Source organism: Malaclemys terrapin, chromosome 20, assembly GCF_027887155.1.
Source record: "Malaclemys terrapin pileata isolate rMalTer1 chromosome 20, rMalTer1.hap1, whole genome shotgun sequence".
NCBI lineage: Eukaryota > Metazoa > Chordata > Testudines > Emydidae > Malaclemys > Malaclemys terrapin.
In genome coordinates, this window is record NC_071524.1 from 9886133 (window position 1) to 9902746 (window position 16614).

Below are 16614 nucleotides of genomic sequence, written 5' to 3' on the forward strand. Positions count from 1 at the left end.
AATGGGGGTTCCAAAGAGGATGGAACTAGGCTGTTCTCAGTGGTGGCAGATGACAGAACAAAAAGCAATGGTCTCAAGTTGCAGTGGGGGAGATCTAGGTTGGATATTAGGAAACACTATTTCACTAGGAGGGTGGTGAAGCACTCTAATGGGTTACCTAGGGAGGTGGTGGAATCTCCATCCCTAGAGGTTTCTAAGGCTCAGCTTGACAAAGCCCTGGCTGGAATGATTTAGTGGGTGTTGATCCTGTTTTGAGCAGGAGGTTGGACTAGATGACCTCCTGAGGTTTCTTCCAAACCTAATCTTCTCTGATTCTATGCTTCTATGAAAACATTTCCTCACACCCAGTAAATAGGGTGCTCCAAGACCAGAAGGAATTTTGGCAGATATTTGATGGTATTTCCCCTGGTAAGCCCTATGCTTTGGGGAAGGGCTAGGGCAAGGTTTCTTCTGACTCTGACAATAATGTAAGGTCCAAAGCCATCTCCATCTTAGCCCTAGTCTACACTATACAGTTAGGTTGATGTAAAGCAGTTTATGTTGAACTAACTATGTCAATGTACACACTACAGCCTTGCTCTGCTGGTGTAAGTGCCGTATTACACAGATATAATAAGTCCACCTGCAAGAGAGGCGTAGGGCTTATGTCAGTTTAGTTAGGGTGATGCAATGTCCATGTAGACAGTGCATTACTTACACTGGCTTTTGGCTGCCAATTTTGCAATTTCACAGTTTCATAACATTGACAAGAAAATCCTCCTTCTCCCAGATGAGGTACTGCCTGATGCCCAGGCTCCCCTCTCCCTGCTCCAATTTGGCTGCCCCCTATGCTCCCCATTCCATGCTCCCAGCCAGGCTGCTGCCCAGGCTCTTCTCTTCCCACTCGGAGCTGGGCTGCTCCAGGGGTCCTATCTCCCCACTCCATGCTGGGGAGCCCAGCTGCACCGAGACTTCCAGCTCCCTACTCCCCACTGGTTCTCTCATTCACAGTGGGGATTGGGGAGGTGAGAGTCCAGGCAACTGCCCCAATCCCGCTGGGGACCATGGAGCCAAGAGCAGGGGGTCTGCCATGTTCCCGGCGGGGAGTGCAGCAGGGATGGGGGGCAGCCAAGCTCCCAGTTGGGAGCATGGAACTGAGAGCGGGGGGGGGGGGGGGGGCAGCTGGTGGGAAGCCAGGAAGCAGGTATTCTCCTGGTGGGGAGTATGCAGCCAAGTGCCCAGGCAGCGGCTGTGCTTCCAGCAGGGTTTGTGAAACCAAGAGTGTGTGTGGGGGGGAGGGGAAGCTACAGGGCTCACAGCAGGATGGAGAGCTGGGAGGGGGCAGCTGGCAGGAACCCTAGGGTAGCTGGGCTCCCAGCAGAGAGCTGCAAACTGAGCTAAGAACCCTGGCTCTCAGCTCCCCACACAGTCCCTCTGAGATCAGTGGAAGAGCTCATGGTGAGGATGTGCACCATTGACCAAGGAGGGTAGTGTGGACATGAACCACTGCAGTAATTGCTGTGGTGGCTGTAAGTTGACCTAATATAGTTTTTAGTGTAGACATGCCCACAGTGTCTGAGACCTAACGCTGCCTCGTTGGGGCAATATCCTTTTGCTCAAATACTTTGTTGAGTGGTGGTAGCGTGGTGAGTGACAGCCCTTCTGGACATTCTCTGGGAGGAAGATGGAAGGGAAGAGTTGGTGCTAGAGGTTGGGTGTTCCAGGAATCCCAAACACATTAGTGCAACCATAGGCCTTGATCATGGCATTTGTTCCACACAGCACCAGGGTCGACCTAGAAGGATGTGGGATTGGGGCCATAATCTGTGAGTATCCTTAAGTGTTTTCATCAGGATTGACACACTGAACTCTGTAGGGTTTTAGGTAATGAGTAATTGCTATTTGCATCTCCATCGGTATTTTCATATATTATCTCTGACTTTTATTTTAGGAAAAAGAAGGCGAGATCCTGAAGAAGGTAACAAAATTTTGCCAAGTAATACACACAAACACACACACACAAACACAAAAGATAAGCAGAAAAAATACTATTTGTGGTGAGTATTAATTTCCCAGACAAATATGTAACCAGTGAATTAGCCAATCGGTTCCATACTTTTTTGGAAATTTTAGGAAAAATCCCCTCAGCTTTTTTTGAGACATTAAAATTACATTTTCCCTCAATATGTTAAGAACATTGTTCGTCCTAAAGGGTTAGATTTTGACTTTACAATGAGCCTTAGTATGGGTCAGTGTGTAGCCGCACTGTCCCAACAGCAAAGCAGGAAGGGACTGGATTCAGAAAGGTACTTCACTGTGAGTTTCAATGAGACAGTTACACTCTCCCTCCCACGAACAGTACCAGCATAGAGAGGGAGGGAGAAAGAGACAGACACAAGAGACAATGGCCTCTGAACATGCCTGGGATCCCGGGAGGGGTAAAGAAGTACAGAGTAAAACAAGGTAAACAATAGACAGTGCAGGCAGAAAATGAGCAAGGCTGAAGACATCTGGGATTAAATGCACTCTCAGTATGCAAATAAGGACACTTGATTCTGGCCCCCATGCACTACTAAGGCAACATACAATGGCTGCAGTTGAGTTACAGTAGGCCAAGGAAGGAATCCCCTGGCATAAGCACAGCATAGCCCCATGCATCTCTATACTGCTGTTTCTAAGGTGTGATGTCAGGAGAATGCCCCAGGCTGGACTTGTAGTACATAGTCTACAGGGGATTCTGGGCTACAATACATCCCATTGCACAGCCAATACAGCTTACGTAGGTGTACCTGAGCTACTTAATACATACCTAGGGTCCCAGGTGGGATTGTACTCAGGTGGCTAGCCCATGCAGCCCACCATGGCAACATTGCTATTTTTAGCAAGCTGGTTACATCAAAGCTAGCTCGGATATGTCTACACATGCTGCCCTTGCACCTCCTGACTGCAGTGTAGACGTACCCTTAGGCATCATGCTTGATCCTAGACAGGAGTAACTTGGGTGCAGATTTTCAAAAGTTGTGTTGGGTGCTGAAATCTTTTGAAAACCTGGCCACAGGAGGTGACACAGCAGGTCTCTCATTAATTCAGGGACAGATTCTGCTGCATTTCTGTCACCTTAACCTCATACATGCAACACTACACCAGCCACAGGTGGGGACCAGATCCAACCATGGGACATTTCTGGGATAAAGAACTTTTGGAAAACTTAGAACAAGCATTTATTACTTTGAATGCTTTGGGCCAGACCCAGAGTTAGAGAAAAGAAGACTGAGGGGGGATCTGATAACAGTCTTCAAATATGTTAAGGGCTACTAAAAAGAGGAGGTGATCAATTGTTCTTCAGTGATCAGTGAAGGTAGAACAAGAAGTAATGGGCTTAATCTGCAGCAAGGGAGATTTAGGTTAGATATTAGGAAAATCTTTCTAATTCTAAAACTAGTTAAGCTCTGGAATAGGCTTCCAAAGGAGGTTGTGAAGTTCCCATCACTGGAGGTTTTTAAGAACAGGTTGGACAAACAGCTGTCAGTGATGGTCTAGGTTTACTTAGCCCTGCCTTAGTGCAGGAGATTGGACTTGCTGACCTCTCAAGGTCCATTCCAGACCCACATTTTGATGTCATTGGACCAATTTATACCAGCTGAAGATCTGGCCCATATGTCCATAACATATAATAGCAGAGGAATATTTCTGGGGACAACATGAAAGTGCTGCAATAAATATCTGATGTAGATTGTCAGTGCTCATATGTGATATTGCTGTTAAACATTCTAATCTTCTCTGTGTTGCTTTGCTTTCTTTTGAAGGGCGACTCATCAGTCCAGAAGAAGGTAGATAAGCTATTTCATCACTTCATTATTTAAAATCAATATGTAAAAAGATAATAATATGTAGAGTCCATTACGCTTTCCATAGATTTCTTGAAAGCAAATTCAAAATGTTTTGCTTTTCATCAGTATAAATTGGGGTTGTCAATGCAAATCATTATATGGGACACATCTTCATAGATACATTGTGTGATGGACACCCTCTAATGGAAAGTCTCCCATTCACGATGACCCACACTCCACCTTCCCTCCCATACTACAATTGCTTACATGGAAAAACATAATTGAGAAAGCACTGTGTATTGTTAGCTGCCTTTAATGCTCTATATCAGTGGTTCCCAAACTTTTTTCCTCAAAGGACTCCTTTGGCATCTAACTAAATTTCCTGTTCCACTTTCATTTTTCATACATAAGTTTCATGTTGTTATTATCATTATTCTGTTAGGTTAATTTATTATTTTAAAATATATGTTTTGTAATTAAAATTAAGAATCACAAAGGAACCAAAAATAAACAGTCGGCAATCATTACAAGTTATCACATCAGACTTATTTTCACTTTAACTTAAATTATTTTGTGGTGTAGTTCTGAATGGGCAAGTACTGATGGTACCAGAATGCTCCCAACAGTGTAGGAATGCCCCCCAAGCAGCATGACTTTTAATGCATGGTGTGTGAGAGGTCACACTATATGAAGGCCGTCCCGCCCCCAGACCACTGAACCGGCCCTTCCAAGTGGCGGGCTGGTCCCCCCAAGAGCTGGGCCGAGCAGTCAGCCCCTCCAAGTGCTTGGCCAGCCCCAGCACTGGGCTCGCCCCAGTGCCGTTCCAAGCCACTTTTCCCAGCACCTCCCCAGGCCCCTCGCCTTATATTCCCCCCCACCCCTCCAGGCTTCTCCTGGGTACCAGCTGGCACCAAGAGCCCCTGCTGGCTTAAGGGTAGAGGGGGAGGGAAAGTGGGGCCTCGGGGCGGAAAATGGGTGGGCCACAGCCTGGGTCTGGGGAGGCTTATCCTACCCTGGCCTTCGATACCCACAGCCCATTGCCTTATAAGGTGAGTGCACTATATAGCTATAAATTATTACCCAAAATGAGCAAAAATTTATCTTGCCCTACTTGTCTCCACTTGCTGGAAGATAAAAACTACCCAACAGGAATCATAGAATCATAGAATATCAGGGTTGGAAGGGACCTCAGGAGGTCATCTAGTCCAACCCCCTGCTCAAAGCAGGACCAATTCCCAACTAAATCTTCCCAGCCAGGGCTTTGTCAAGCCGGGCCTTAAAAACCTCCAAGGAAGGAGACTCCACCACCTCCCTAGGTAATGCATTCCACTGGTTGCTATTTTTTGTGTATATGCCAAAAATGCATTCTTTGGAGTCTGAAACTATTTGCCAAAATTGTGTGGCATTCCACCAATAGTTTCAGTGGGGGCGAAAATTTTCAAAAGATTTGAAATGTTTTGTTTTGAGTGTTTTATTTCAAAATATTTCATTTTAAAAAGTCAAAATGTTTCATTTCAACTTTCTGATTTGAACTGCTATTTTGTTTCCAAGTTTGGCTGATAAAAAAATGGGGGAAAAACCATCAAAAATGGCTGAATCAAAAAGAAAAACTCAAGAAAAAAATCAGTTTGTGTCAACTGAAGCAGTTTGGTTAAATCAAATTGACTTTTTTCAAGTTTTTTTGATTTGACAAAAAAAAGTGTTTTTGTTTTGAATTGCTATATACAGCATTGTTTAGACCATTACTGGGTACTGTGTCCAGTTCTGGTGTCCAAAGGATGTTGAAAAAGAGAACAACTCCAAAACATTTTGTGTCCCATCAGGTTAAGGTATGAAATCTGGCCAAGCCAAATTTGATGGGAGACTGCTGTGCCATGCCTGCTCTCATTGGGTGAAAAATCTCCCCTGTGGAATGGGTTATTCATCACTTAAATCCCAACTAGCCCTTCAAAATAGGATATAGGTGTTTACCTTGTGCTGCACATATCTAGTCCTTCTCTCTCTCCAGGGATGAATTTCACCTTAAATCAGTCATAACATGGCTGTGCATATAGGAGGAGTGAGGCCTGGATATTGTGTCATCCATTATAAGATTTGCAATTTGTCATTGTCTTTAATAATATAAGGAACAATACGCCCTTTGAGATCATGTGGGTGGGTGTCCTGCTGTCAAAATATACACCATTACTCTTTCTCGATTTTTCCCCTATATCTTTTAGTTATCTCCCCTCCACCTCCCTTTGAGGTCGGGGGAGTTAAAGACACACACTTCTGTCAGGCTTCTGGAGCGTTGGAACCCCTCCAAGCCCTGTCACCCTGGACAGGGTGTTTCCCTGAGAGACGCAGGGAGGAATTTCTTATTTTCTCCCCCATGTTTTTGGGCTGGTGGTGAGAAGTCTTTCCATTGCAATTCCTTGTCTATGGGACTTGATGGAGCAAGAGAGGGGAGTCGAGTGGCAGATCCAACATGGATTGGCTCCTTCCTAGCATAGCACTGAAATGAAAGGGCTGAAGGCTTCAGCGCATTCCTTATGTGCATCATCAGAAGAGGTAAAACCAGACACTCCTGCTCTTAGCAAAAGATGAAAAGGTGATGGGCTGTGTTAGAAGGTGGGGACCCATTCTTTACCTTTTCACGGGATGCCCTCCAGCCTCACCTTACAAGAGCTAGGACAAATGGAAAACTTCGCATTACAAAAAATGTTTAAATGGGATGTTTTTAAAAACTCAAACCTTCTTTCATGAAAAGCTTTTTGATTCATTGTTTCAGTGAACAGAACACTATTTTTCAAACAGTTTCAGTTTTGAAGAATCAGCATTTTTCAACTAAAACCATTTCTTTGAAAACATTCCTAATCAGCTCTAATTTCCAGTCTGACATTGTCTAATTTCAACTTCCACTGGATCATGTTATGCCTTTCTCTGCTAATGGGCTCTTCAATCTAGCAGAGAAAGGTGTAATATGATCTAGGGTTACAAGCTGAAGCTAGACACATTCAGACTGGAAATAAGAAGTACATTTTTAATGGTGAGGGTAATTAACCATTGGACAAATGTACCAAGGGTCTCTAGGAATTACTTTGGGGAAGTTCTGTGGCCTGTCTTGTCCCAGGATTCAGGATATATAATCACAATGATTTCTTCTGGCATTGGAATCTAGGAATCTGCCGTGGTATACAAATACCATTGGATTTGATTCTTGCATTTTACGATTTCTGTACTTACAATATTTTTTTTATAAATTACCAAACTTTGTCCTGGTTTTGCTTATTACATTATCACTTGACTGTGAATGGCTATCCAACTACAGAAGCAGTTTCTCCTCCCTTGGTGTTCACACCTCAACTGCTAGCAGAGCACCTCACCCTCTCTGATTGAACTAACCTCGTTATCTCCATACTGATTTATACCTGCCTCTGGAGATTTCCATTACTTGCATCTGAAGAAGTGAGGTTCTTACCCACGAAAGCTTATGCTCCCTATACTTCTGTTAGTCTCAAAGGTGCCACAGGACCCTCTGTTGCTTTTTACATTATTTCTGTATGCTATGGAGACAAATTTGGAAGTATGGGGTTAAACACATGGTTTTCTTTTTGTTTTTCTTTTTCAGAAAGACTCCAGAGAGAAAACGGTTAAGTCCCATTGACTACTGTGTCTTGGAGGATGTCTGGTTGTGTAACATTTGGGAGATATGTTTTGGGAGACAAGAACAGTGATACAAGAGAGATGGATGATTGTCAGTGTGTTGATGAAAAGAGACTAGGAAACGGGAGTGATGGGTTGTGAGAACAGTCTCCATGAAAGAGAAGGAGTCTGTAGAGTTTCCATGCTGAGAGAAGGTTTGGGATTTCCTCTTCATGGGATGAGATTTATTCAGAGGCCTGTCATGGCTGGCAGATGAGTCTGGTTGGATACTGAGCATGGGGAAATTGTTGGGAGTGTGTGAAGGTGGAATATGTGGGGTATTTCATAGTGAAGGCTTCAGAAGTGGTTACAATGTAATATTTGTGAGTATTTGTTAACCCATTACACACACAAATACCACTGAGTGTAAGAAAAGATGACTACCAAAACAGAAAAAAGTAGCTTTGAATTGGTTCTCCTTCAATATAGTTCTATTAAACTGACTATACTAGTAAAACCTCTGTAAAGAGCTGTGCAGGGCTCACTGTTAGATGTTTGGGAGTAAAAATATTCTTTTCCTAATAATCTTTTAATTAATCTCTTGTCTTGTGTTTGGACTCCAGATAGAGGCAGTGTGTAGCATCTCTAAAGCAGTGACAATATTCAGAATTTTCTTTATTGCAGAGACAGGATTTATTGAGGAGTTTTACAGTAGGGGGCTGAGTCTGGTTTGGACTCTTCCAACATCATTGGTGTGAGGTATCAGATTAGAAGCTTTTGGGGAGAGGCGCAATATCTGCTAGTTAACCAAACTGAAATTCACAAGGTGTGTGCATTTTTTTTTTTCTTTGCAGATGAACTCCAAGGAGAACTGAGTAAGTGTGTGTTGATTTTTTGAATATAAAAGTTAATTCAATTCCATGGTGGAAAAGTGATGCAAATAGAAATGAAGTTCTCACAATTAGAAATAAGGGAACTGAAGTATCTTTGTTTTTGTTAGAATATTATTTTGATAAAATTTGCTAGGACAGACAGACGAATGCTACAGATCAATTCCTGCTCCCACTGGGTGAAAATCTCTCCTATACAAATAGGCTATGTGTCACTTATATCCCACACATCCCTTCAAAATAGGGCATACGTGAGTATCTTCTGCTGCAGAGTCCTAGCGCTTGTTCGCTGTCCAGGGATGAATTTCACCCCAAATAAATCCTTATGTGTCTGTGAATATAGAGGGAGTTAGGCCCTGAAAATGTGTCTCTAATTATGTGATTTGGAATTTGCCATTGATGTCAATAATGGCAGTAGGACCTGTGAGATGTGACTGTGCGTGGATGTCCCACACTCAAAATATGAAATATTCTATTACCCTTGCTGATTTTTTGGTATATCAATTGTGTCTTCTCCACCACCACCACCACCACCACCCTCCTGCTCCCCTGTGGTCTGGGGAGGACAAGACATATATTCCTGCAAAGCTTGAAGAGTGTAGGAGTCCCTCCAATGCCTCTCACACTGGCCAGGCCTGAGGGGTGCACGTGCATGTCTTTGGGGGCTGGTAGAGAGGGAATCTCTTCACTTCCACTCCTGACCTAAAGGGCTTGGTGGAGCTAGAGAGGGGAGAGAAGTAGCAGAGACCACATGGATTGGTGCATTGAAATTTAATTTTTAATATGTTTATTAAAAAAGAAAGTTTTAAATTTTAAAAAATCGGATTTAAATTAAAGAATTCTGATTTTTATAATAAAATCATTGATTTTTATCTACTTGGGGCATTTGTTGTTCATATAATTTCTGCTCCCATCTGTTTCTTTCTTATGAGAAGATTTTTTTAAAAGTATATAAGAAATTATTCAAAATATTTTTGTTTTACTGTGTGGGAAACATGAACATATACCTGATATTAAAAAAGAGAAAAAATAATCAATAACCCCAAACCATGCGTTTATAAATCAAAAACTAGTTTGTTTTTGGGATATCAAACTCCTCATACAGATTTTGAAATGTATTAAAAGCCCATTGCCATGGGTGGGTGGTGAACATCCCCCCCGCCACCCTCACCCTCCAGGATGTTTAAAAACTCAAACCTTCTTTTATGAAAAGCTTTTTGATACATTGTTTCAGTGAACAGAACACTATTTCTCAACCCGTTTCAGTTATGAAGAATCAGTATTTTCCAACTAAAGACAAATTCTTAGAGAACATTCCCAATCAGCTCCAATTTCCAGCCTGACATTGTCAAATTTCAACTTCCACTGGATCATGTTATGCCTTTCTCTGTTAATGGGCTCTTCAATCTGGCAGAGGAAGGTATAACACCATCTAGGGTTACAAGCTGATGCTAGACACATTCAGACTGGAAATAAGAAGTACAATTTTAATGGTGAGGGTAATTAACGATTGGAAAAATTTATCAAAGGTCACTAGGAATTACTTTGGGGAAGTTCTTGTCGCCAATCTCATCCCAGGATTCAGGATATATAATCACAATGGTTTCTTCTGGCATTGGAATCTAGGAACTGCAGTGGTATACAAATACCATTGGCTTTGATTCCTGCATTTTACTACTTCTGTACTTACAATATTTTATAAATTACCAAACATTGTCTTGGTTTTGGTTATTACATTATTTCTGTATGCTATGGAGACAAAATTGGAAGTACATGGTTTTCTTTTTGTTTATGTTTTTCAGGAAGACTCCAGAGAGAAAACGGTTAAGTCCCATTGACTTCTTTGTCTTGGAGGATGTCTGGTTGTGTAATATTTGGGGGAGATGTTTTGGGGACAAGAACTGTGAATACAAGAGAGATGGATGATTGTCAGTATGTTGATGAAAAGAGACTAGCAGATGGGAGTGATGGGTTGTGAGAGAAGTTTCCATGAAAGAGAAGGAGTCTGTAGAGTTTCCATGCTGAGAGAAGGTTTGGGATTTCCTCTACATGGGGTGGGGTTTATTCAGAGGCCTGTCATGGCTGGCAGATGAGTCTGGTTGGATACTGAGCATGGAGATAACAGTTGGGAGTGTGTGAAGGTGGAATATGTGGGGTATTTCATAGTGAAGGCTTCGGAAGTGGTTACAATGTAATATTTGTTTCAGAGTAGCAGCCGTGTTAGTCTGTATCCGCAAAAAGAACAGGAGTACTTGTGGCACCTTAGAGACTAATAAATTTATTAGTCTCTAAGGTGCCACAAGTACTCCTGTTCTTTTTGTAATATTTGTGAATATTTGTTAACCCATTACATACACAAATACCACTGAGTGTAAGAAAAGATGACTACCAAAGCAGAAAAAAGTAGCTTTGAATTGGTTCTCCTTTAATATAGTTCTATTAAACTGACTATACTAGTAAAACCTCTGTAAAAAGCTGTGCAGGGCTCACTATTAGAAGTAATGGGAGTAAAAATATTTTTTCCTAATAATCTTTTAATTAATCTCATGTCCTGTGGCTGGACTCTGATTTTTATAATAAAATCATTGATTTTTATCCACTTGGGGCATTTGTTGTTCATGTAATTTCTACTCCCATCTGTTTCTTTCTTATGGGAAGATTTTTTTTTAAAGTATCAAAGAAATTGTGCAAAATATTTTTGTTTCAGAGTGTAGGAAACATTTAACATATACCTGACATTCAAAAAGAGAGAGAGAGAAAAAGAAACAAACCAAAACCATGCATTGATAAATCAAAAACTAGCTTGTTTTTACAATATCAAACTCCTCATACAGATTTTGAAATGTATTAAAAGCCCACTGCCGTGGGTGGCGGGTGAACACCCTCCCACCCCCTTCAGGATGTTTTTAAAAACTCAAACCTTCTTTTATGAAAAGCTTTTTGATTCATTCTTTCAGTGAATTGAACACTATTTCTCAAACAGTTTCAGTTTTGAAGAATCAGCATTTTCCAACTAAAGACAAATTCTTAGAGAACATTCCCAATCAGCTCCAATTTCCAGCCTGACATTGTCAAATTTCAACTTCCATTGGATCATGTTATGCCTTTCTCTGTTAATGGGCTCTTCAATCTAACAGAGGAAGGTATAACACGATCCAGGGTTACAAGCTGATGCTAGACAAATTCAGACTGGAAATAAGAAGTAAAATTTTAATGGTAACGGTAATTAACCACTGGAAAAAATTACCAAATTATTTGGGGAAGTTCTTGTCACCAATCTCATCCCAGGATTCAGGATTCAGGATATATAATCACAATAGTTTCTTCTGGCATTGCAATCTAGGAACTGCAGTGGTATACAAATACCATTAGCTTTGATTCTTGCATTTTACTACTTCTGTACTGACAATATTTTATAAATTACCAAACATTGTCTTGGTTTTGGTTATTACATTAGTTCTGTATGCTATGGAGACAAAATTGGAAGTATGTGGTTTTCTTTTTGTTTTTGTTTTTCAGGAAGACTCCAGAGAGAAAACGGTTAAGTCCCATTGACTTCTTTGTCTTGGAGGATGTCTGGTTGTGTAATATTTGGGGGAGATGTTTTGGGGGACAAGAACTGTGAATACAAGAGAGATGGATGATTGTCAGTATGTTGATGAAAAGAGACTAGCAGATGGGAGTGATGGGTTGTGAGAGAAGTTTCCATGAAAGAGAAGGAGTCTGTAGAGTTTCCATGCTGAGAGAAGGTTTGGGATTTCCTCTACATGGGGTGTGGTTTATTCAGAGGCCTGTCATGGCTGGCAGATGAGTCTGGTTGGATACTGATCATGAGAATAATAGTTGGGAGTGTGTGAAGGTGGAATATGTGGGGTATTTCATAGTGAAGGCTTCGGAAGTGGTTACAATGTAATATTTGTGAGTATTTGTTAACCCATTACACACACAAACACCACTGAGTGCAAGAAAAGATGACTACCAAAGCAGAAAAAAGTAGCTTTGAATTGGTTCTCCTTCAATATAGTTCTATTAAACTGACAATACTAGTAAAACCTCTATAAAGAGCTGTGCAGGGCTCACTGTTAGAAGTAATGGGAATACAAATATTTTTTTTCCTAATAATCTTTTAATTAATCTCATGTCCTGTGGTTGGACTCCAGAAAGTGGCAGTGTGTAGCATCTCTAAAGCAGTGACAATATTCAGAATTTCCTTTATTGCAGGGATGGGATTTATTGAGGTGTTTTACAGTAGGGAATGAGTTAGGTTTGGACTCTTGCAACATAACTGGTGTGAGGTATCAGATTAGAAGCTTTTGGGGAGAGGTGTAATATCTGCTAGTTAACCCAACTGAAATTCACAAGGTGTGTGCATTATTTTTTTTTCTTTGCAGATGAACTCCAAGGAGAACTGAGTAAGTGTGTGTTGATTCTCTGATTGTAAAAGTTAATCCAATTCCATGGTAGAAAAGTGATGCAAATAGAAATGAAGGTCTCACAATTAGAAATAAGGACCTCTGTTTTTGTTAGAATACTATTTTGATAAAATTTGCTAGGATGGAGAGATGAGTGCTACAGATCAATTCCCGCTCCCATTGGGTGAAAGTTTCTCCTATGCGAATGGGATATCTGTCACTTATATCCCACACATCCCTTCAAAATAGGGCATACGTGAGTATCTTCTGCTGTAGAGTCCTAGCACTTGCTCGCTGTCCAGGGATGAATTTCACCCCAAATAAATCCTTATGTGTCTGTGAATATAGAGGGAGTTAGGCCCTGACAATGTGTCTCTAATTAAGTGATTCGCAATTTGCCATTGATGTCAATAATGGCAGTAGGATCATGTCCTCTGAGATAGTGACTGTGTGTGGGTGTCCCACCCTCAAAATATTAAATATTCTTTTACCCTTGCTGATTTTTTGGTATATCAATTGTTTTCTCCACCACCACCCTCCTGCCCCCCTTAAGGTCTGGGGAGGACAAGACACACACTCTTGCAAACTTGAAGATTGTGGGAGCCCCTCCAATGCCTCTCACAGTGGCCAGGCCTGAGGGGTGCACCTGCATGTCTTTGGGGGCTGATAGAGAGGGAATCTCTTCACTTCTACGCCTGACCTAAGGGGCTTGGTGGAGCTAGAGAGGGGAGAGGAGTAACAGAGACGACATGGATTGGTGCCTTCCTTGCAGGCACAGTGATGAAAGAATCGAGGGCTTCAGGAGTGCTCCCACCTTTTTGGTACAGGGAGATGGGAAGGAAGAAGCCTTCTTCATTTGCTGAGAAAAGAGGTGGTCTCTCAATATGTGCAGCAGCTCTGATTGGCTGTAAGCCAAGGGAGTTGGGCAGGTAGCCTATCAGAGTGGGATTACCATATAGAAACATCTGAAAACCTGTGGATTATGGGAAAATCCCATAGACTTGTCATATTAGAGGTCATCTGAAATCCCACAAAGCTGGCAGGTTTGAATTAATTTGACTTTGAAAGGTGTTGCCCAGTTGAAATATCAGTAAATACAGGTACAACGTTATCACACAAATATTTGATTAACTTCATTATCTTTGTGCAATTATATTTTTCTATCTGATCCACTCTCCTCCCTCACCACTCTTAAACACACTCCCCTCTACATTATTTGGAGGGAGCAGGGCTGTCTCTTGTATTCCTCTCCTATCTCCCTTGGTGCTGTAGCCCATTTTCATCTCTCTCATAGCAGGGAAGAGAGCAGCTCCAGGCAGAAATAATGCAGCTACCCACATTCCCAGCATCACCGCACATATTTTCTTGTGGTCTGCTGTCTCTGCTTGAGACTGAGGTATGAGTGAAGGATGGAACGGACCTGGTGACTCCATGAGAGCCAAATACAGGGCCCAAAAGTGTACAATAACCACAGTGTGTTTATACCATTAATGTCTTTACTTTCTCTTTTCTGCACCAGTACATCATTCTGTATTTTGTCTGATGATCTCAGTATCTGCAGCGTAGTTGTAGCCATGTCTGCCCCAGGATATTAGCGAGACAAACTGCGTGAAATTGGTCCAGTAAAAGATATTACCTCACCCACATCGATCATCAGTTATCCTCAACCTGGGATATTTCTGCTGCTAAAAGGAGGAAAATTAGCAGTAGATGCCTCTTTGAATTCAATGTCTGTTGTTTCTCACTTTCATTTCAGATTGGAGAAGGACTCGAACTTATGCAGGTAACAGAATTCACATCTCTCCTGGTAATCAGAAATAATCTTCATAGTTTATAAAGACTAGAAACAGAACATATTGTATCATGGAGATAACAACTGGGGCTTTTCTCCATTTCCTCTCAGGCCTTACTCGTTCTGTTCTTTCAATCATTTAACTTATATCAGAATCTGGCACAATATATTTCAGTTTCAATAAGATAAACATTTCAGGATCCCTCCCATTTCTGTGTAAAGTTCAATCAAATATCACATCTCTGAAATATTTCAGTGTAACCAAATTGCCAGAATAGAAGAAAACCCGTTATCCGTAGGCATTTTGCCTGAGTAAGGACAGCAGGAATTGGCCCACAAGCCATATCTCCCATGTTTCAGTTTATACTGCAATTAGACAAGGGTTTCTTAAATTTTCTCTTTGCAGATGACATCACTCTTAATCCAGGCACAGCCCACCCCAACCTCTCCATTGCTGGGGATCATAAGAGTTTGAAACATGAAGCCCAACCTCAAAAGGTTCCAGCAAGTCCAGAGAGGTTCGATGCAACCGTCTGTGTGCTGGGCTCTGAAGGATTCTCCTCTGGAAAGCACTACTGGGAGATGGATGTTGAGAGCAGCACTGACTGGGACCTGGGAGTGGCCAGAAAATCCATACAGAGAAAAGGAAAACTTTCCTTGTCCCCTATAGAGGGATTCTGGGCTCTGGGTTTCAGTGGGAGAGATTACTGGGCAAAAACAGATCCATGGACCCGCATCATGGTGCAGAAAAAGCCCAAGAAAATTGGAGTTTACCTTAGTTACCAAGAAATGCAGGTGACCTTTTTGAATGTAACTGATATGTCTGTGTTGTTCACATTTAATGATTGTTCATTCTCAGGCGCTGTTTATCCATTCTTTAAAAATTCCCACAAAGAAACATCAATGAGAATTTGTTCTATAAGAGAAGATGAATGAGCTTAAAGTGGCACTGCCACTCCTTTATCCCTATGTATCATAGAAATCAAGTTTCTCAGCAATGAATTTGAATTACATTTTACCTCTATATTATTGTGATGCCATCTCTAGAGCGGCACTGTAACTCATTTTATGGCTATGAACCTATGACATCAAGTTTCTCTCCAATAAAATGTGAACTGTAGTTTTTACTCTGTACTTTGTGATCTGCCATCTTAATTACTTGCTTTCAACAACAAATGATTTTGTTTGTTACTTCTGACAAACACTGTTATTTGATTAGGCTGTTAAGGAAAGGATATTTGTGTTGCAGAGAAATCAGCGCCCAAACTTAGGTTTTCAAGATTTCAAGATTTTCAAGAGCTCAGCTGCCAGTTACTCAGCATGAAGAGCCCCTTAGAAAATCTGACAATAACTGTCACAGTGGGAGCTGTTGGGTAAATATTAATGTGAAGACACCATCCTGTCTCACTGTTATAACTATAAAGGGAAGGGTAACAGCTGTCCTGTGTACAGTACTATAAAATCCCTCCTGGCCAGAGACTCCAAAATCCTTTTCCCTGTAAAGGGTTAAGAAGCTCAGGTAACCTGGCTGGCATCTGACCTAAAGGACCAATAAGGGGACAAGATACTTTCAAATCTTGGGGTGGGGGAAGGCTTTTGTTTGTGTTCTTTGTTTGGGAGTGTGTTCGTTCTCGGGATTGAGAGGGACCAGACATCAATCCAGGTTCTCCCCATCTTTCTAAACAAGTCTCTCCTATTTCAAACTTGTAAGTAAATAGCCAGGCAAGGCGTGTTAGTTTCCCTTTGTTTTCTCAACTTGTAAATGTACCTTTTACTAGAGTGTTTATCTTTGTTTGCTGTACTTTGAACCTAAGACTAGAGGGGAGTCCTCTAAGCTCTTTAAGTTTGATTACCCTGTAAGGTTAATTTCCATACTGATTTTACAGAGATGATTTTTACCTTTTTCTTTAATTAAAAGCTTTCTTTTTAGAACCTGATTGATTTTTCCTTGTTTTAAGATCCAAGGGGTTTGGATCTTGATTCACCAGGAGTTGGTGGGAGGAAGGAGGGGGGATGGTTAATTTCTCCTTGTTTTAAGATCCAAGGGGTTTGGATCTGTATTCACCAGGGAATTGGTGAAAGGTTTC

General features: G+C 41.5%; 1 protein-coding gene across 1 annotated transcript; it reads left to right on the top strand.

The window, feature by feature from the left end:
- Positions 1–1730: 1730 nt before the first annotated feature.
- LOC128826503 (butyrophilin subfamily 1 member A1-like) lies at positions 1731–15647 on the top strand. The gene is made up of 9 exons (XM_054009820.1): positions 1731–1957; positions 3786–3809; positions 7420–7440; positions 8288–8308; positions 10126–10146; positions 11843–11863; positions 12715–12735; positions 14492–14518; positions 14934–15647. Exons 1-9 carry the CDS (start codon positions 1867–1869, stop codon positions 15461–15463), a joined length of 777 nt encoding a protein of 258 aa, XP_053865795.1. The 5' UTR covers positions 1731–1866; the 3' UTR covers positions 15464–15647.
- The last annotated feature ends 967 nt before the right edge of the window (positions 15648–16614 follow it).